This window comes from Quercus suber, unplaced genomic scaffold (genome assembly GCF_002906115.3).
Source record: "Quercus suber isolate HL8 unplaced genomic scaffold, Cork oak 2.0 scaffold_133, whole genome shotgun sequence".
Lineage (NCBI taxonomy): Eukaryota > Viridiplantae > Streptophyta > Magnoliopsida > Fagales > Fagaceae > Quercus > Quercus suber.
Window position 1 is genome coordinate 919,130 of NW_027069596.1, and position 23,575 is coordinate 942,704.

Genomic DNA, 23,575 nt, shown 5'->3' on the forward strand with positions numbered 1-23,575 from the left:
CAAATTCATAAATCCAAAAATACAACACATATAACAGATTCATAAATCACAACCTATCATAAATTCATAACCTGCTTTAGAGCTTCTATTATACTCATTAAAATACACATCACATATTCATAAATCCAAAAATAACTTGTCAACATGATATAACTTGTCAACAATACATTTGCACAAGCACAACCTGTTCACACAGATTCATAAATCCAGAAATAATCTAAAGCAAAAATTGCTCTAGTGTTTAAAGCCTCAAACTAATCTGTAACTTGTTACAAGCACCCATCAAATACAAACAATATTAAAAAATAAATTGTACAAGTCAAAATAAAATATCTAGTGTAGATTTCATTACTTCATTAGTAATATGTTAATGTTCACATATTATCCATATGTCAATATTTACATAATAGCATTATAGCTAAAGACTCAAAATAAATTGGTCATATGTCAATGTCAATGTCAACATATACTATCCATATTTAATATTTGGTCAAAGACTCAAAATAAATTGGCCATATGTCATTGCCTATTGCCTAATATCATATATTGTCTATGTATTATGTATAGGCCATTGTCAAAGCTCAAAATAAAAGCCCATATCTATATGCAGGCCACGGTCTACTAGTGTCTAATAGCAAAAAGTGTACATATCAATATGTCAAGTTGTTGTCAAAATAGAAACTAACAAAACTCTATGTCATCATCAATACCACTCGTCCAAAGAATCCAATCTTCAACCATCAACTTCAATAGGTGTTGGTGTGGACATGCCTAGTTCCGATGTTAATGCAGCATCACTCTCGAGTTCTACAAACAAAAAAAATGAAAAAAACATAAAAGTCACTTGTACAATAAAACAATAAATATGCCAAGAATCCAAGACATTTAGGTTTTTTTAAATAAAAAAAGAAGTAGACATGCAGAATGTACAATAAAACAATAAATATGCCAAGAATTCAAGACATTCAGTTTTTTTTTTTTTTAATAATAATAGACATGCAAAATTTTTTTTAATAAATAAAGAAATAGAAAGTCATATTTTTTTAATATAACAAATAATAGTCATACCTCCATCAAGCTTTTCAAACTCTACAACATCATCCATGGCAGCACGAAGGTAGATTGGAGTCGATGAAGGACAAAGCCAGTTTTGACCACAAATGAGGGCTTCCACCATAAGTGGAGACAATGAACTCCGAAAGGCATCAAGGACACGACCAGTCATTCTAAAGGCAAATTCTGAGGCCATAATGGATACTGGAATTGCAAGAACATGTCGTGCAACTCTTGAAAGCACACGGTCTCATGGGGAATTAACCTTACACCAAGCCAAAATATCAAAATTATCATTGAAGACATCTTCACAACACTCTAACAAGTATTTATCAACCTCTGATTTGGTATTTGAAGAATCAATACCCTTCAAGTGCTTCTTAAATCTCATCATCCTCATTGCCTTCGCATCAACCACACTAGAATCATCTCCCTCCATTGATCCACTTGGTTTTTGGCCTTAGGCTTGTGCAACAGCACTAGCACTACTACTCCCCACTTGATTTTAAATATAAGCTTTATACAAATCCTCTAAAGCAGCCTTTACTCTTCCTACCATATCATCAACCTTTTGCCTCTCATACAAAGTACCAAAATAGTACTCAAGATACCTCAACTTGTATCAAGGTTCAAGAACTAACCATACATACTACAAGTGATTCATATTATCAAGTTCCCCCAATACTTTTCAAATTTGTTCTTCATGTAATCAGCAATTTTTCTCAACAAATAACTATCTTTTTCATGCTCCAACTCAATTGTGTCATGAATTGACATGAGCTCCAAAAAGAAAGAATTGCTAGTGACATAATTAGCACCTGAAAACCACAAGGTTGCATCATAGAAAATTTTAAGAAATTTCAAAATGATCCTAATATTTTCCCAATCCACATCATCCATTCCCCAAGCAACCTCATGTCTATCATTTCCTTCTTCCTTTGCCTCCTCTCTAATTGTCATAAGAAAATTTGGATCATCTTCCTCCAATCTCTCAAAAGCCTTTTAATACTTCTCGGCCTTCTCCAACATAATATAGGTGTAGTTCTACCTAGTGGACACATCTAAGCACAACTAATTTTTAAAGACAACTTTCTCCTTTTCCGCACATAACTTAAATGTGCTTTGTCTTTGTGGAGATGATCTCACATATCGCACAGATTTTCCTCACCTCCATTATTGTCTCATCCATTTCAACTAATCTTTCATGAACAATCAAGTTCAAGATATGAGCACTACACCTCACATGCAAGTATTTATGCCCTAAAATTATTGCCTTCCTATGCTTAGTCTTTTTTTGAATAAAAGAAATTATCCCACTATTAGAGGCAGCATTATCAAATGTAATAGTTAGAATCTTGTCCATCCCCCAATCAAGTAAACACATCTCATCTGTCTTCCCAAGTGTTTCACCCTTGTGATTTTTTACTAAACAAAAACTAAGAATCCTCTAGTATATTTTCCAATCACTATCTATAAAATGGGCAGTGAGACATATGTAGTTCAAATTTTGAACAGATGTCCATGTATTTGTGGTAAGGTAGACCCGCTGCTCTCTTAGGGCTTCTTTCAACTTTTGTTTCTCATCTAAAAACACCCCAAAGCAAGTTTTGGCAATTGTTGTGCGGCAAGGGATTGGATTGAACCTAGGTTAGGTAACAGACATAAACTTCCTAAAACCAAAACGCTCCACAAACCTAAAAGACAGTTCATCTAAAATAATCATCTCTGCCAATGCTTTCTTACATTCCTCAAAATTAAACACCCAAGGCACAAGTTTACCACTACTTTCTCCTTCTTCTTTACATTTGAATGCTAGGGTTGATTGGTCTTTTTTGTCATCCCTATAAGGATATTTCAAACATTGTGATTGTATGTGAGTTCTCATGGCTGTAGTGCCATTAACTTAGTGTCACAAGCACAGGTTGTGCCACAGTAGATACAAGTTTCCCTAGGTTTTTCCCTCCCTTTAATAACAGTGAAATGACCCCAAACAATAGATCTTTTTTACCAGTATTACCTGCACTTGGTGGGAGTGGGGGTTTGCCTTTGTCTTCATGCACATTGGTTGCCCCTTGACCCGCTTCATTGTGTTAACCCTCTAGGATTTCTCTTGTCTCATTCATCTACAATATAAAATAAAACACAATAAGTCAGCAACTATAAAAAGTAAAAAATAAAAAATAAAAATTTAACACCAAAAGGAGTCTAGTCTACAATTAAAAAAAAAATACAGTAACAATAACACAATAAAAGTCAGCAACCAAAAAAAAAAAAAAGGAATGAGAAGGACTCTAGTATACAGCAACAAGCCGACAATAAACACATCAATAAGATAATAATAAACACATCAACATCAAGGCAATAATAAACAAATACCCCAACATCACAGTTAAGCACATAGGGTTATTGATTTTCAAATCTGTAACATCAATAAGAAAATAACAACTCAACGTCACAGTCACAGATTCACAGCATGTAAACAACAATAAACAAAAATATATCAACAATAAATAAATAAAAAAGTAGCTAACTTTATATATCAGAACTCAAAGGCAATCAGCTAACTTTAATAAAGAAACCAACTAGCACAAGCAGCCAAGCACATGGGTTATCTATTTTTTCAAAACCCTAACTTTATTTGCATATAAAACTTGAAAAAAATAAACATCTTGATCTTACGTTGTTACTACAAAACAGAGATTTGGTATTTTAAAAACCCTAACTTTATTGATTCAGTATTAAACAAAACCCAAAATATAAAACAAAGAGAGGGTTATCAAGATTTTCAATGACCACATGAGACAAAGGCAATCAGTTGAGCTAACTTTAATAAAGAAACCAACTAGCACAAGCAACCAAGCACATGGGTTATCGATTTTCTCAAAACCCTAACTTTATTTGCATATAAAACATTAAAACTTGAAAAAATAAACATCTTGATCTAAAACCTAAAACACAAAATAAAGATTCACTATTTTCAAAACCTAAAACACAAAACAGAGAGGGGGTCAGAGGGTATCGAGATTTTCAAAATAGAGACTCACTGTGAGATGAGAAGCCAATGATCAAGCCGGTGTGGGGAGGGCGGCGTGTGGATCAACCATATTTTCTCAAGTATTTGCATAGAATGATGAGGTAGGAGGTGTGTAGGCAATGGTCGTATTTGTAACATGCTAGACACCAATATCATCATCTGCATCGCCTTCATCACAATCAGCCATATTTTCATCTTGAAAATTGGGGGCAAATTCATGGTTGTTAACATCCCTGTCAAAGTCGCCTTGCTCAATCCTCTCTTCATACTCATCTATATCATCAAGATTTTTACCATTATTGGCAACATGATCTTCATTTTTGTCTTCCTCTTGTAAATGTATCTCTTGAGATGGGAGTGTTTCACCATTATTGACAACATGATCTTCGTCTTCGTCTTCCTCCCCTAAATGTGTCTCTTGATGTGGAAGTGTATAGCCTCCTATTGTAGTGCATCCATCATCTATGGTTGTAAATTGTAAAGATGTAGTTGTTTGTTGCACCTTCTTGGCACCAACTTCTGCAAGCGGCTCTAAACTAACGTATAACTCAATAGCATTTACTTGGGGCATTTCGTGGATCCTATTAAACATGATCTTCATATGTTTGTTTTCTTTGATCACCATATACCTGTAATTTATCCTTTCATGAAGAACTTCTTGTGGGTAATAGTAAATAATCTTTATGTCATAAAAATTAGGGTTCAAATTCAATTCTTACATAATTTTCATCTTCAAATCATTCAACGTCTTCAAATTACAACTTATCATCCTATAATAACACTCGATACCCAACCCTTTAAATACGAATTCGTCAATCTCGTCAGGATTGATAAAGGGTCTACCATAGTATATGTTTATATCAATCATCTTCAGTTGTGATTGTGAACCTATTAGAGTCAAGTATAATATATTAGTGACATATTTTATTTCTTTCATTTAACATCAATTACAAAATCTTTTATCCTGTCAAAGTACAAAAATTACAACTTGTTACATCATATGCATATATAATCCCACCCCAAATTTGCATATACTCACCCCGTATCACACACAAACACACTCAATCATTATCATTTCAAACTCAAAAAAAAAAAAAAAAAAAAACACAAACACACTCAATCATTATCATTTCAAACTCAAAAAAAAAAAAAAAAAAAACTGCTACTAAAGATGCAGCTGCAGCTGAATTTGGTTGTTCAACTATGACAAAACTCACACCCATTACAAAATTTCAAATCATTCTAACAAAATTTCTGATAAAGAAAAATATCAAACCAAACCAAAAAAAAAGAGTCATAATCCATTACATACCCATGATAAAAACCTATCAATTCAAATATATCTTAAATAATTTTTACTTTTTATAAAAACCTAGCAAATATATACACTAACAACTGGATACATATGAACAATATTTACAATAATATCTTAAAAACCTCACTCAATAAATCAATCAAATTGGTAGAAGTTCTAAAGTGCAAATACCCTTACATGACATGTAGATTTATGAGATGTGAGTGTTAGGATTGTATGAGAGAGAGAGAGAGAGAGAGAGAGAGAGAGAGAGAGAGAGTACAAGAATGAAGAGAGGTTTTCTTCACTATCTGCCCAAGAGAACCACAACAGAGAAAGAGCTGGGGTCTGAATAACATTTACGAGGAAATAGGGACCCATTGGAACCATGTGGATTAATATCCACCATAGTTTGCAAATTGAGCCTTTAAGGCTCAATTTTGCTTTTAATAACTCGAGCCTCTAAGGGTTGATTTCCAGGTGGATTCCATGTAGATAAGAAACCACGTCATCTACATCAAAACACAGAAATCGAGTCTTTTAAACTCGAGATGCTAGTTTAATATATAGTTTTGAAATGTCACTAGCAAACTATATTGTTTGGGGATTGGTGTTATTTGCCAATTTTTGCCTAGGGTAAATTCCAAACAACTACCTTGAGGTTTGAGTTAATACCAATTAGATCCAAGACTTCTCAAAACTAATCAACTTAGTCCCTAAAAGACAACTTTGTCCTTAAATAGCTAAACATAGTTATCTCTTCTCTCTCGTTTCTCTCTCATCGAAGCTGGCCACTTGCAAAACCCATAAGTGTTCATCAGTGCCAGCAACTCCATTGAACAACCATCACTACTAAAGGTTAGTTTAGTATCAACTCTCTCTCTCTCTCTCTCTCTCTCTTCCTTATTTTCTACCTACCCAAAAACAGTAACATCAACAACAACCCATAGTTGCCACCACCTACAACCCAAATAGCAACAAAATGAGGGAAAAAAAAGCATTCAAATAGTATACTCAAAATCCATTCAACCATCATTTACTAGAAACCCCAAAACCCAAATCAAAAAGCAAACCCATAGATCTATGAACAGTATACCCAAAATCCAAATTTTCAAACTCACACCCAAATCATTTGAACCTAACAACCAGTTGAAATTTCAAATATTATGTTTGGTCATCACTAAACATCTCTACTGGCTACCTTGCCTTATTAGCTAGTATCGCACTGCTGCCAAATTGCATCCACTTTGATTGTCCAAATCCTTTTCTTGCTTATAGCTTTAGATCTTCTTGCTTTGGTTTTATGTAATTTGAGCACATTTACTTTCCTTTCTTAGCCAAATATATGGCAAGGCAAAAATATGTGGATGTAATTTGGATCACATTATTTTTCCTTACCTTACTAACCAAAGATCCCCACATGGCTTGGGCTCCAACCTGTCACTACCAAGAGAGGGGGTAATGGGTTTGGTGAGAGAGTAAGACAGAAAAGGACAATAGAATAGAGGGAGAAGAGAAAGTAACAATGTTTAGCTATTTAGGGACAAATTTGTCTTTTAGGATTACGTTGGTTAGTTTTGAGAAGTCTTGGACCTAGTTAGTATTAATCCAAACCTCAGGGTAGTTGTGTGGAATTTACCCTTGTATATATCATGAATACCAACCCCTTGGGATTAACACGTGTCTTAAAACTTCAATTATATATATATATATATATATATAAATTATAATAATGGGAAGATAAGAGATTTGACATTTGGATAATACATGGGTCCCCTCACAGGCTTAACCCTTATATGAGAGCTCCAAGACCATTTAAGTATTTTTCTTGAAATTTAAATGCTTCTTTTATTTTTATTTTTAAATTTTGATAATTGCAACCACGAGGGAGGATTTAAATCTTGAATGTCTATTTTCGAAATACTAGGAGGTTTGCTACAAGGCTCTTAGAGCACATTTGGTAAATTGTAATAATAATTACATAGGAATAAGTACTATAAAGAATACAAAATGTTGTAATGTAATACTTATTAGTTATTATTATTCATTTATTTGGTGACAATACAAAAATAAAACCTTGAAGATAATGGAATATTTAAATCAAATTGTCTAAATCGTAGCATTATAATAAAATTTAATATATATTTTAGGAAATATTTTACTCATATAATTATATTTCCTAAAAAAATTATATTTTTTAAATTTGAAAAAAATATTAGTTATTTTTTCATGGTTTTTAAAAAAAAAAAAAAAAAAAAAAAAAAAAAAAAAAAACCCTACAAAATTGGTTATAGTCAAAGACTATAACCTTACTTAATATCTTTTTATTAGAGGTGATTTTTGACAAATCCACTATTGGATTACATCTTCTTCTTACATCTTTCATGCTTGAAAATTTCTAGAAAATTAAAGATCAATAGCTATGTTATCAATAAATTGTTTAAATTACAAGTTTTTGTAGTTAAAAATTATGCATAAAATATAAACTTATAGATCATAAAGTTAATAATATCTGATTTACACAAAATTGATATGAGTATTAAAAGCATAAAGAACATGCAATTCAATGGTTAGATTTTCAAAATATGTAGTAATGCTTATTTTATTGAGTAAGATTGTAGCCTTAGGCTACAAACAATTTTGTAGCTAAATTTTGTCTTTTAAAAAATAGTTATTTATAAAGAACGATTATTCTTTGTAATAAAAATATAACCAAACTACTAAAAAGTTAAATTATAAGAATACCTATTACATTACAGTACCTATTACAGTTTACCAAACATACCTTTAGCCTTGGATGTCTCCACTAGAAACATCAAGACAATGAGCCAATCAAATGGTACTATAAGACCCTCGTCCAATTAAATTTGATATTCTACCAAGGGCAAAGTTTGAGTCCAATGCGATATTACATTGGACCCATCAATATGATGATGTGACCAAAATGAGTCTAGTATAGTTGAACAATGTTGTTAATTCTATTTTTGTTTGTTCTTAGTTGCTTATTGAAATTGGATATTTCGGCATTAATCAATTCCGTGTATCATTATGAGATCATTGCTATAAGCACAATTACATATTTAATTCTCATCCATAATTTATATAACACTAAAAGCTAAAGTGTAACATTTAATGTTGCTACGCTCACGTTGAGCCACATCAACAGCCACATCATCATTTTTTGTTTCCAATTTTTTTTATATATTTTTTAAAACACTTTTTCATTTAAAGTGACTTACAAACTCCATTATTTAAAAATTAAAATATCTTCTAGCCATTATTTTTATTTTTAATTTTCCAAAATTCTCCTCCCTTTTTACCTCTTCATCTCCCCATTACTTTCTACCTTAATATTTTTCTTTCTCTACCTTTGTATCTTCCTTTAATTTGACTCTTCTTATTCTCAACATCTTACTATAAATTTGACATTTTCTTTTTCATTTTATGCATAGTTTTCTCACACAAAAAATGTTACTTCTCTCTCTCTCTCTCAATTTGTTTTTCATTTTTTGTTTGATTTTTTTTTTATTAAATCAATTCTTTAGGTTGATGAATTTTTGTGTTAATTAGAATTCTACTTTGGGTTGATGCAATTTAGGTTTATGTTTTAAGTTGTTATCTTTTATATTCTCTTTGATTAAATATTATCCTACTGCATTAAACATATAATATATAATAATATAATGTTATTATATTACATAAAATGATTTGGATAATCTGATGTTTATTGCTATATATATATTTACTCTTTTTTCCTCTCATCTTATTTTATTCAATATTTAAATCCAGTCATATCCCCCATACTATTAAATTATGCAACACAAATAAAGAAAATGGCTAGATACATACCTGCCTTCTTTTACCATACATTGGAGGAATCAATATATTTGTGTGATAAAGGGTCATATAAATTATAATTTAAAATAGCACCCTTTGAATGTGTCTAGGCCCATAGATTGAGCAATTTGTAGACTTAAAAGGCTATTGAGAATGAACTTTTTGAATCAAGTCTAAAAAAATTATGAACTACTATATATCATTTAAATAAAAACTTTTATAATAGATACATTAATTTTTTTTTGCCACAAATTTAAATCACGCAAACTTAATAATTTTATATTATGTGTTAGCATCGTCTTTGCTTCTTTTTCTTCTTCTCAAAAATATTATGTATCATCTTTAAAGGATGCCAACAATACTGATCTTATTGGAAAAGTTACATAAAATATTCAGAAAAAAAAATGTTTTATATTACAATCTACTAAAAATATTTTTTAAATATTTAAACATTTCTATTTTTCATATCACTGATGTGTTTTGTAACTACCACATGTGTTAACTTAAGTCTTAATATTCTTAAGTTGTTTCAGCAAAAAGAAGGAAAAAAAAAAAAGTTGTCACAAAAAAGGAGTTCATGTAAAGTTTTTTGCAAAATGAAATATATGTTTTGTAAGGCCACCAAACTTGATAATTTGCAAATGATGGAACCACTCGCAACAATATTTGCATAGTTATATAGTTCTAGCTAAAGCAATTGTGTATACTTTTAGTCTTCAAAAAATACACATCTACAAGTGATTAAATGTTCATCTTGGGTAGTTTTAACTTTTCATATAATTTTACTTTTACATATTCATCTATTTTAGTTTAGATTTTTTTTTTCAAAAAAAAAAAAAACTTTAATTTAGATATTTATAAGTAAATAATGAAATAATAAATCATGAATAATCAAAGACAAAAAAAAATTTTGTATACATATTTATCTTGTGTGGTTGTAACATTACATATAATTTTGCATTTATATATTCATCTGCTTTAATTTAGATGTTTATAACTTAATAATGAAATCTGTAAATAAGATAATTAAAACAATCATATTTCTACAATTCATAAAGTCACAATTTCTTTTTTCAAAAAAAAGACTTTTTACATTTCCTTGGAATTATTTTTAAAATTTTTTATAAAACCTTTGACATACCACTAACCTAACCACTTCATAAATTAAAAAAAATTTAAGGCTCATTATTACTTCCATTAATATATTATGGATATCTTAATTAATTGAGACCAAACCAGAGAAATGCCATTCATTTTTCCTTGAAAATTCAAAAAAAAAAAAAAAAAAAAAAAACCCTTTTACATACCACTTACGTAACTACTTCTATAACTATTTAAGCCATCCATGATATCTATTTCTTATTGATAACCATAAAATTTACAACTAGCAAGGGAACATAAAAAGTAATAAAGAATAAATGAAGAAAGAAAAAAAGAAATGAAATCAAACGTCAATTAATAACCATTATTTGGAAAATAAAAAGGTGGTCAAGAAGAGTAAAAAATAAAATAAAGATGGCTATACAGAAGACATTGAAAACTTTATAGTACAATAAAATCTACAATTAAATATTATAATACAAAATTTAATCTTAAAACTAATCAAATTATAACTAGGAAAATTATATATATATATATATAATCATAATCTTCATACACCATGACATAAAAAATTTTAATGAATACCTCTTATTTAATGTCTATGTTATGCAAATCATCAATTAATAAATATATGATAATGGTAAAAAATGTTATAGACAAGATTATGAAAAATATGATAAAACTATTTTTTTTTTAAACTCTTTATAAAGTCTAGGGACTAAAATAATATTTTATCTAAAAAATTATCATGCGCAATGCACGGGTCTGCGATTAGTCTATATTAATAATCAATGAAATTATAAGAATTATATCAAAACAAAACAAAATAGTTTTCATTTATAATTTTATTTTAAACATTAAAAAATAGAATTTGACTAGAATGGTTTTCTTTCTTTCGCCTAGAATGGGATGAAATCCACAACAACGTATTGGAGCTTTGGATCCAATCTAAATCCTTCACAGAAATTTATAGAATATTATTTTTCAATTGAATATTTTAATGTAATTGTATTAATTAATATATAAATCAAAATTATTTAAGTAAATTCATATATAAACGTACATTTTAGAGTTTATTGGAATTAATAGATTCAAATAGCATTTTTTCTTGAATTTCAAAAATTGTAAATAATGGATTACAAATATAGGCAAAATAATGTAACTCTTCCCCCCCACACCCCCCCGCCCCTTCTTTTTTAAAAAGAAACTCCTTATTTCTAACTCACATGAGAATTTTAACCTATTCAATATTTATACAGTGGAATTGGGCTCATCCAACTCTTGAAACCCTAACAAAAAATCAGGTATAAAGGAGATGGGGATCTTTCCAACGCAATTATTCAAATAGAGCCCATCTTGATATGTTATGTGTGACGTCTGTTTTCCTAAATGCATGAACTACAACCCAATCAACAAAGTATTTCAAAATAAACTTAATCCTATCAATAGTATATACAATGGACTTGCTTAAGGCTTCTTGTTGTTGGCAGCTTAAGTGATGGAGTTTAGTTTGGCGATAAGCAATCTTTTCTTTCCCCCTTGTTTTCTTTATTCTCTCCTTCATTCATATGAATTATAAGGATATTTTCCCTATTGTTTTCTAGTATTAAGCAATATATGCTTTTTTTTTAGGATTTGGTTTCCTTTAGGACTATAAATTTTAGTCTCACTCAATGAGGGTTCAAAAGTTTCATTGAAATTCTTGTCCTTTTGTCCTGCTTTCTAGTTCGACTTTAGTCATTCTATTTTGGCAAGCTTATATCTAATTCATTGGTAAGATAAGATCTGGATGCCCTAAAAATAGCCATTCTCTAAATACAAGGGAAGTTTAGGTCTGTGCTTCCTTATACCTACTCTATAGGTATGGTATCTCTACTTGGTATGGAGAGTGAAGAGGACTTAAGAGGGGGAAATTGTGATTTACAATCTTGATGTTTCTATAGCACGGGAAATGTGATTTAGTTAGGCAGCAAAGTGCATAGAAGTCTTCAATTTTTATATGAGGATCTAAGATCAATTTGATCCTCTTTATTCGGAGCCCAAATATGGAATAGCCAAGTACACTGGAAATGTACTATAGTGGCAGAAATTTGTCACCCATATTACAATGATCAAGAAGAACAGGGAGGGTCAAAGAAGTGAATGAAGGTAAAAGTAAAACTAGGGGTGGCAAATGGGCGGGTTTGGGGTAGGCATAATTGGGTTGGGTATATAAAACTCATTTACCCATTTAAAACCCATTTAACTAATTCCTTATAACCCAAATCCAACCCAACCCAATTATTATGGGTAAACCCCAACCCACCCAATTACCCAATTATCAAAATTACCAAAATGCCACTAAAGTGAAAATGACCAAAGTACTCTTAAATCTTAAAAAATGACCAAAATACCCCCAAAACCTGAAAATTACCAAAATACCTCCAAAACCCAAAAAAATGACCAAAATACCTCCAAAATCCAGAAGATGACCAAAATACCCCAAAAATCCAAAAAATGACCAAAATACCCCTGAAAGCCAAAAATTACCAAAATACCCCCTAGAACCTAAAAAATGACCAAAATATCCCCAAAACCTTAAAATGACCAAAATACCCTCCAAAACCTAAAAAATAACCAAAATACCCCTGAAACCCAAAAAATGACCAAAACATCCCCAAAACCCAAAAAATGACCAAAATACCCCCGAGAACCTAAAAAATGACCAAAATACCCCTAGAACCCAAAAAATGACCAAAATACTCCTGAAACCTAAAAATTACTAAAATACCCCCAAAACCCATAAAATTACCAAAATATCCCCAAAACCAAAAAATGACGAAAATACCCCCGAAACCTAAAAATTACCAAAATATCCCTGGAACCCAAAAAATGACCAAAATACCCCTNGATTTATCTTCTATCGCAACTAAACTCCAAGAATTTTCTGTGTCCGTGACAGGGTTTTATTTATTTATTTTTTTTTTGGAAAAAATTTTAACTTATAGCGTCTATTCCTAGTAATAGCTCTTTACAGTGGTGGCGCCACCTTATGGCCAAGTGGTCCCAGGACCACCCTGACCTGAAAATATATATATATATATATATATATATATATAATTTAGGACCACTCTGAATTTTTTTTTTATGCCAATAAAATTAAATTTTAATCCATAATTTGAGCAACTTAACAATATATTGGGATCTTTCAATGGATGATGGCATAGGTTCGTAGTGGACAGGGGTGTAATGCCTATAGGCTACTATTTGTTTTGGTCCTTTCCCTAAGGACATGTTTTAATGGTTTACTATTCCCCCTAGCTGAGCTTAATGCCTCAATCTTTTACTTGTATTCTATTTCGTTTCAATAAAGTTTTCCATCGTTTTGAGTTCCAAAAAAAAAAAAAACTAAAATCTGGAAAAATATATATATATATATATATATAATAAAACTACTACAAGTTAGGCAGTAACTTGATTCCTTCGACTTAGCATACTACCCAATACAACACAATTTTCAACATTTTATTATTTTTTTATTACAGTATTATTTTTCCTCACTAGACATATATTACTTACTTCTCATTTTTAATTATTTTTTCTTATTTGTTCTTAACCACACATGTCTCATGTCTCCTCGATTTTTATACTTCATACTTTTAAATTTTATCACATCTTCATCTACACTTTGTCTACGTTTTGACTTCCTCCTTGTTCTTAACTTCTGTGTCTTCTACCAATACCAGTGTGGCAATGCCTCTTCTCAAGTTTTGAGTCTCAAATTTCTCAATACGATTTTTTTTTTTAGCTGTATAGGTACCCTTGTTCATTTCTTTTCTTTTCAAAATTTTTTTTTTTTTCCTTTTGAGGTTTTTTGGTTCATAGAATGCAAATTTGTTTTGGTTTTAAGATTTTTTTTTTTTTTTTTTAAGTACAAACTTCATGCCGGCTAAATCTTGAATTTCGGCCAGTATTTACCGAAACACTTGAAATAGACCGGAATAACCCGAAATTTTTTTTCAAAGTGGAATAGGATGGGTTACTGTTCCAATTTGTTTACCAGTATGGTATTTTCCAGCCGTTACAGCTGGAACGGAATGAAATTGATAACATTGAATCAAATATAATTACCTAAAGTTTAGAAAAAAAAAAATAAGATTATGTAATTTATGCTTCATAAAGAACACCTTGAACAAAATTCTTAGAGCCGCCACTGGCTCTTTATCGTCAAACTAAGATACTAATCAGTTTTTGGTATAAGCAGTGATTGAACCCCAGATCTTTTATACATTCATTAGAGACTTTACTAGTTGAACTAACTAAAACCCACTGACAGAGATTGATTTAGCGATAAACTTCTTTTTTTTGTTATTTTAAAGAAGAATTGCGGGGATAGTTTTCTGCTTGTTTTAATTCATTCTAATACTTGACCCGTAACTGCTTTTCTAGGCTTTGGTTTCAAGAGGACTATAAATTCTGGTTCACTCAGTAAGGGTTGATACTTCCATTGCATCTCTTGTCTTGTACAATATTTGGTAACACTCTTATTGGTGTGGGCTTTCTATGAAATACATATCATAATCTGGTTGCTGATTGATGTCGTAGAAAGTGGGTGAGAAGATACCGTTATTAGCCTGAACTATTCTGGATTCATATTTATCAACTGAGGTACATATGCTTTTTCAAAAGCTGGAGATGTCCGTTTTGTGGTTTTGTGAGGACAATTTTTTATCATTTTGGTGAATGGACTGATGAGAAATGAGGGAAAGTCACTCATTTTGATTTGAAGTTTGTAGTGGTTGATGACATTAAGACCATCTCTTTCACAATTTACATGCATAATATTTTGCTACTAGATGTGATGTCTAGGCTTCCACTATAAAGTGGTCCTATGCCTTCTATTATCCCTGTCCACAAAAAAGAAAAGAAAAAGAAAAAAAAAACTGTTTTTTTTTTTTTTTTGGGGATGAAAAAATACGTGTTTCTCATTGTTGATGGCTACATCATAGGATTTATTACTTCTCTTAACCATTTCACCGGTAAATCCCAAGATATTAGATGATCCAAATCTGTTTTATTTATTTGATCAATTAAGTATAATGGATTTACTATTTCTCAAAAAAAAAAAAAAAAAAAAGTGTAATAGATTTATTACTTTCCTTTCAAATTGCATTAGGATAGGACTTCTTGTTATCCAGATATTATATCACAACATACTGCAAATAATATAAATTTCCTTATTTATTCCTAAAAATAAGGAAATTTATAAGAAGCAAGAGCCCTAAACTGATAAAGTGAACAGTTGTGTGGTTCGAGCCGAAGAGTTGACCTCAGCAATGTTTAAGACTTTTTTGAGAATAAACTGCAGATTGAGCATATGTTAAAGACTTAAAACTTGAGAGTGTTAACAACATGGCCAGCTAAATTATTGGTTCACTTTCTCTAAATTATTGAGTCCATAACTCTCTTCTGATTAATTGATAATATTTAAATTATTCCTATTGTTAAATTTTTTTTTTTTAAGTAAAATTATTCTATTAAATTTAAATTTACTAATGGAATTCTTAACATTCTTGTACATGTTGCCGATTGTCCATTTATATACAAGAAAGATGATCCACAGATCATGACACATTTTGGTGCAAAATTCCTAAAACAATCTTGCAATGCAAAGAACAATATTTTGTTAAGAAAACTAATAAAAATGAAGCGATCAAGAAGAAAAAAAAATTATAAAAATGTAAGAGAATATATGACTATCAACATTGAAATAATTTTGATTCGCAACAATGAAATGTTCACTCTCTCAACCACCATTTTTGCAAATGTCTAAAATTTTAGCCTTCGGATTACATTTGGAAATTACTAGAGGCAAAGTCTCTACACATTATTAAAACACTAATGCACTTAAATACAGTCAAATTCTATCTACTCAATTACCCTATGGACCTCGTGTATCAAAGAAAATTAAAACAAATTTTCAACCAAGCATGACACCACTTCCCATTCCCCAGCATTTGCTTAATCACTTTACAATAAGAAAGAAACCATGCAGAAACAGAGAACCAATACAAAATTCAAAAGAGAGGCTAAAAACAAGTAAAACACACAAGTTGAAAACATTTACAAGTTGTGAGGAAATAAAACTGATGGTTGCATTATTTATATGGTTTAGCCAAATCAATTTTAAGCAGAAAATCAGCCCTTTAACCAGATGTAATGAAGCACAATATCAAGCTGAAACCATTTTGCTGCTTGAATACAGTATTAATGGAATGTTTGGTAAACTTTAAGACATTGAGGCCTCATATAACTACTAATTGCTGCTTATAGCAAAAAGAGATTAGGTTGAAAGTGGCCACCACCTGTTATTTCAACAATAGTATCATTTTACGTGATATTAGTGAGTTGTTATTGCAATAGCAGCCACCTACATCTATCTGTGGAATCAACCCTCCAATGGGGCAAGTACAACATCCTGAATAGCTACAAGCTTTGCTCGCCCCCCATATTCTTCTGGCAGGACTTCCTCACCAACTTCCTTTATGAAATCCTGTCTTTCATCCTCATTGGTAACAATCACAATCTGCAATCATCCCAAACACAGCCAATTTTATCTAGAATTTTAATATAAACATAGAATTTGGTCAACAATATCCCACCTTTTTGAAAATTTTGGAATATGCAGACTCCAGCAATGTATCAAATTTTTCACAAAAGGAAATTGCATCAAAGTTTTGAGATAATTGTGCACATAGCTAGCATTATGCAAAAGTAAATGTACTTATTCAGAATATTTAACTCTTAAACGCATTATACATATAATGTTGGTACATTCTTTGTGGGCATACCAACACACTGACTTTATTTCTGAATAAGGCATATTAGCCAACAGTTTCTATTTTCAAGCATACAAGTCATTGAGTTTATGCGACTTAGTTGTTAACATGTATCACATACCTTTTCCAATGTAGCCTTCTCAAGGAAACGAGAAACCATTCTCCAAACGCTCACAAAGAATCGTGGCATGTGTAGAATGAAGCACTTTGCTAAACGTTCAGGGTAGTAAGCCTACACAAAGAAGTTTAGGATAATGCAAACACAAATATCAACAACAAAAGGGGGGGAAAAAAGCATTGATGTTGCATCACACAGCATCAAACAAGATTTAATCTTTGGTCAAGTGGTGCCTTTAATGGACCACAGGCATTTAGGGAAAGCTTCTTTCCATTAATTATGAAACCCTTAACATTTAGATGGGTATAAAATAATTTTGAAAGCTGCAAGCCTTTGTTCATTCCAGCATAGGCTTAAAAATTGGGGCAGTACATGACCAAGCCCAAGGTGGGTGTAAATTGTAAAAAAGTTTGGCCTAGATATAGTCTACTGTCTAGAGGTAGTAAATGAAATAAGGGAATAAGAAAATAAAAGGCATGAGAAGGGCAAAATCTGGAGAAAACGAACAGGATCTGCCAATATGCTGATGCAGAAAGGAGATTACAATCACCTGTAGGAATTGAAATCCGGTGATCAATCCTCTCGCATCAATGTTCTTATATCCAATATTCTGTAGGTCAAGAATGCCAATCAACTTTTCATTACCAATTTCTCTTCCTTTGAAAGCACTGAAATAGACAAACCAAAACACCACATGAATCACTATCTCCAGAAATAGTAAAATTATAGGGGGGAAAAAGGCATATTAAAGTGCAGTATGTGATGGAGGGTAAGGTCATGGATACAATTATACAATATGAACTTTGGCACTGCTTGACATGCCAATGCTAAATATCTGTAAAACAAGGATCACTTCTAGGGCAGAGACAAACTTTTAACAACTTAATCTAACTGCTATACTTATAGATTCTCATTTTAGATAATATAAACTCATTTCTACTGTTCTACATGAAAAAGGGCACATTATGTCCTACACTTGCCAATGAATGAAATTAAAATTTTAAGTTTACCTGCCCATTCTGGAGTTCTTTCAGGCAATCTAGCACATATAGCACACTTACAAGACCCCTTTAGCAGCACATGCTACTTTGCAGAATATGGATCTTTCCCTCTGCTCTCGCACATAAATATACACCATGTTTCTAGGAACATTTACACCAAGCATGGATTTTATCTCTACACTTGTTACAATTATTTTCAATCCAATCTTTACATTGATAATAAAATCAACGAGCAGTTTCAAAGATGTACTGGCCTTTAATTGCAATCCTGCTCAAAACAATTACCTCCACTATTGCTAATGAGCTCTTGCTCTTCCTAGGAACAGTATAGAGGGTCACTCAAGAGTTCAAAACCCATAGAGTGCATGTTTCAATTTAGTCCCTGAAGTATTAAACATGCCTCAATTTTATTTTTACCTTAAATTATCATCACTGACTCACTATGCAAATGACGACTGCTAATGTGGCTGACTTCTTTTGTATACATTTCTTATAATGCTGACACACCATGTTAAATCATATGCTGGTATCACAAAAGCAGAACATATGGAGACGAAAGACATGCACAGTAGGTACCATAATGTTTTCTATCTATTTTAATGTTTTTTAAATAGTTAATTAACATCTCCATATATTTTGATTTTGTAAGACCATGAGGCCTAATATGCCACATCAACAAACATGCGCATAAAAAAATTTTGTTACATCAGCAATTGCCTTTCACATAGTGATGGTAAGACGTGATAGAGGTTTAAATTGAGTTGGTTAACTTGAAGGACTAAATTGAAGCAATTGATAGTTTAAGGACCAAATTGGTGTTTGACACATAATTTAGGGATCAAAATTGCATTTTGGCCAAAGAAAATCCTTGGAATCATGCCTCCAAACAGCTTCACTTCAAATGTTACCCTTTCTACTTATTTGTAAGCACATATCAATGTTAGAGAAAATGGGGGTGTACCTTGCAATAGTTTTGTCTAGCAGATGAACCACGAATTCTGCACCAATAGGCAAAACAAAGTTAACAAAGTATTTATTATCCAACAGTTTCAATTAAAGGACAGACTCCTCCAAGGAAATCCAATTATTTGATTATTGATAATCTATTCATGTTTGTCATTTGCTTGTCAGTACACAATGACTGGTTTATCAAGGCTGTAATTTGGGGATTCAAACCATAAGTCCCCCAATATCCAGTTGATAGCAATCTTGAACTAAAATTATTATTTAGAGAAGGGGGTGGGGGAGATGACAAATCTTCAAAATAAAGTAAACACATAAATAAAAAAATAAAAAATAAAAAATAAAAAATAAAAATAAAAAAATTGTTTCCTATGTTCATGACTTTGTTCCATGTGGCTTGCTTCTGAAATTTAATCAACCACTGAATGACTGGCCATCATTAGAAGACCATACAAGACCATAGTTATCCTAATTCATGATATCTAGAGTTGACATGAGAACTTTGAGATCAATGTGCCCAAGTAGTTACAATAGGAAACAATATAGGATGCAGCATCGCAGCTTCAAAAACTATTTCAAGTGTGAGACATGGTACATTCCCAGTTTACCTAACCTCAAATAATGCGGGGGAGGAATCTGACCAACATCAGGGAAATTAAATTAAACAAGCAAACTAGTTGCAAAACGATAATTGTTTAAGATGGTTGTTCAATGGAAAACAAGAGGCATTGCCAGAACAAAGTAGAAACATGATTTTTCATGCACCAAAATCAGATATTGGAGTTGCCTTCCCTTTGCATTACAAAAATCAGGATTCTTTTCCATTTTTATTATTATACCATGCTCCATGCACACAATCATTTGTAACCCACATGCATTAGCAGTCTAAGAGAGTTGAGCAAAGACCTCTGGTTCTGAACTGAAGCCAGAGCCTCAGTCAACTGTTATACCCATACAGGTTACCAAAATCAAGAACTAAAAGAAGGCATGATGTTGCAAACTCTAGATTATGTTATAAATATCTTTTAAAAAATAAATATATGAATAAGTGGGTTCAAGACACACCAAATGTGCATGTAACTTACCAAAAACAACACATGTACACAGTACACATACACATAAACAAGGTCACTCAGGTCACATAAATATTTAGTTTTTTTTTTTTTTTTTTTTTTTGGGGGGGGGGGGGGGGGGGGGTGTAATAATATAAAAAAGAAAAAAGAGAGCAACGCATGCTACAAGGTGAGCTGCCAATAAGAGATCCCTTTTGGTGACATGGCACCACACCTCTAAATAAGTGGTCCCATCTTTTGATCAATCTTCAACACGAAATTTTATCTAATTATTGGTTTCTAACTATCGGAACTTTTTCTTGTAAGTGGCCATCTGACTCATTTTTATATTGATGGATTCCACGTTCCTAACCTTTTCCAAGCACAAACAATCGTTGGGGAGAGGCTCTGATGACTTCATGATTGCGACCATAACAACATAATTGCCTTTTGGTGGTACATATACTAAGCCCATGAAACAGGGTAACTGGTAACTACCTCACTTATAAATAATCAAATAATGAAAGGCCAATGACACCTTCCCAAAAAAAAAAAAACCAACTATATGGTCCCATGAGTCTAGGACATCAAACCAAGTGGCACAGCACAATCTGGCCAACACCCACATTAATATTCTATGCTGGAACTTTTCTCTTACGGTACATATGCTATACATTATGGTCCCTAGATGGGACAAATTGGACTAAAAGGCATCAATGCACTGACTATACAAGAATCGCAATTAATCAAAAAAAAAGGAAGAAGAATTAATTATAACTATGTCAAGATAAAATATAAACTGATTCAACTATAAATTTAACCAAAAAATAAAAAAGAGTAAAACTAAAATAATTACTCTTAAATTGGACATTATCCTTAGAAGGGAAATGCTTGCTTGCTTTGACAATCATCACTGGGTATTTATCCTTTGATAAACCTTGTAGATAAATTTTTCTGGGTTCCAATTCATCTTGAATTTCAGATTCAGAAATGGCCCCATTGGGCGCTATTGCAGCCCTCCAGTTTTGCCACTGGACAAACATCTTGGCTGCTTTGTCTTGGTCCATTGACCTTGCAATCAAGAACCTCATAAGTGTTGGGTCCCCAAACCCCTGTCAAAGACAAACCCAACATTAAAAATTGAAGCTTGCATGGTTTAAGAAAGGAACAGATTGGTTTACCTCAGTGGAAGAGCCAAGCTTCTCAACTGACTTCCTCAACTGGGTCAGTGCCATTTCTTGGTTTTTCTCCATGTGGGGTTCAAGGAAAAGATAATTTTATTTTTGCCTTGTTTTGAAAGTGGGAATAAAAATCACTTTTTGACTCAAAACTCAATTTAAAAATATTAACTTGATAGTTTCAAAACTTCAAAATTTGGGTTTTTCAGGATAGATGGATGATGGCTATGATGAAGAATGAAGGGGAAGTGAGAGTTGCGTTGACAGAACGGAACTTTCGTTACAGAAGTACTAAAAAGACGAAGAAAGGCATGGCAATGGTAGAGCCTCATGAAATATTGGATTGGAAAAGTCAAAAGTTGGACTGATATGGACCAACAAACAAGTCCGCAAGGTAAGTTGGACTAAGATTTGGCACATGGTTAGTTGGTATTTTTTTTTAAACTATAATTATTGTTCCTCACGTTATACACACTATAGTATTTTTTTTTAAGATAATCACCGCAAGCTGTTAATATTATAATTTAAACATTTTTTCTCTAAACCCTTAAGTATTTTGTGTATTGAAAGATGTCAATTAAGTTACACACTTTAGTTGAAATTGTGTTTTCCAAAAAACAATTTCACAATTATAACTAAAATATTATTTTCAAGACACAATTTCAACTATGTATAGAGTATGTAAGTGTGTAATTGTATATACTATCTTGTATACAATGTGCAAGTATACAGTGTGAATACAATCTTGTATTCAGTGTGTAAGAATCGTCACTCATTTTTATAAGAGTTCACGGTATTTTGATTTTTGATAAAAGTCAACGAACACTGTTAACATTATAATTTAAACATTTTTTTCTCTAAACCCTCAAATACTTTGTGCATTGAAAGATGTCATTTAAGTCAATAAACGCTCTAAAAGAATTGGTTTAGAAACTATTATTAGAATTTTTTAATGGGAAAAATAATAACTGAATTTTTTAAAACTTTTTATATTTCTAGTAAAAGTGCTTTCAAAACTTTCATAAATTTTTCTATTAACAATTGTCCTATAGTGGTAACCAAACCCTTAATTTTTAAATGTCTTGTGAAAGCAACATTAAGCATTTCTTTTTCTCTCTTACTCAAAGAAAATAGGAAGAGTTCGGAAACACACAAGTTGGGGATTGGATTAGAGTGCAGTGTAGACAACAACTTGCACATCGACCACCCAAAAATTAGTCCACATGTATAATTTTTATCATTTATAAATAATAATAATAATTCTATTAGCATTTTTTTTTTTTTTGTAGCTTGAATTCTTTTGCTTATTAATGAACTCCAAAATCCAAATGTTTGGTGGTAATATTTTGTCCTAATCTTAGTTCTTAGCTAGTTATAACGGGTCAACAAGGAATCTTTTGTTTTGCGGTTTAAATCAACAAGGAATCACGTCCCCCGCAATTATCTTCTACGTTATAAAAACTTTTAGTAGTCCTTTTAATATTATATAGCTTTCACATAATTTCTCAAGAATAAAAGTCTCCTAAGTCCTAACCATCCTGTATTTTAGAAGATGAAAATGCCATTAAATCCCAAGGTAATTGGCTTTATATTATAATAATTATTAACAAAAAAAAAAATGTGGCTTTATTTAATCTTTTTTACCTGAATAATACTGGCCTTTATTACTGAAACACAAAAACGAAACCATTTGGATCTTTACATTGTGTTGTTAATGTACTATCATTTATTCACCTAAACATACATACATACATTCATATATATATATATATATAAAAGAGAATTATGATCTTAGTGTCTTGTATGGATTAAGGGTAAATTTAATCATGTGTTCCTAAACTCTTGAGCACCCTCTCATTGAAAGCCAGTTTTCAAGAGTGAACTCTACCTATGGATTCCTAATATTTGGAATCAGAATCAACATTCACACTGTGTAATCGGACGTAGCTCATTGAGTATGGAATCAAATGAGTTGTGACTTTGTAGTTGAGGCTCAAAGGGGGTGATCTAGAGGCTTACTAAGTCATTTAACAAGAGCGTGAGTATGAATCTCAATAGAAATGGCAAGCACTCTATTTGGCGGAGGGAGGGAAAGGAGAGAGGAAAATAGGAAGAAAATATTGTTT

At 31.6% G+C, this 23,575-nt stretch overlaps 1 protein-coding gene across 1 annotated transcript; it reads right to left on the bottom strand.

Moving 5' to 3' along the window:
• Positions 1 to 16,428: 16,428 nt before the first annotated feature.
• On the bottom strand, positions 16,429 to 21,753 carry LOC112039703 (CRAL-TRIO domain-containing protein YKL091C). The gene is made up of 6 exons (XM_024072600.2): positions 21,453 to 21,753; positions 21,128 to 21,383; positions 19,218 to 19,254; positions 17,806 to 17,923; positions 17,259 to 17,369; positions 16,429 to 16,884 (listed from the first exon to the last, which is right to left on the bottom strand). The coding sequence occupies exons 1-6, from the start codon at positions 21,522 to 21,524 to the stop codon at positions 16,747 to 16,749; spliced, it is 732 nt and encodes a 243-aa protein (XP_023928368.1). The 5' UTR covers positions 21,525 to 21,753; the 3' UTR covers positions 16,429 to 16,746.
• Between the last annotated feature and the right edge of the window lie 1,822 nt (positions 21,754 to 23,575).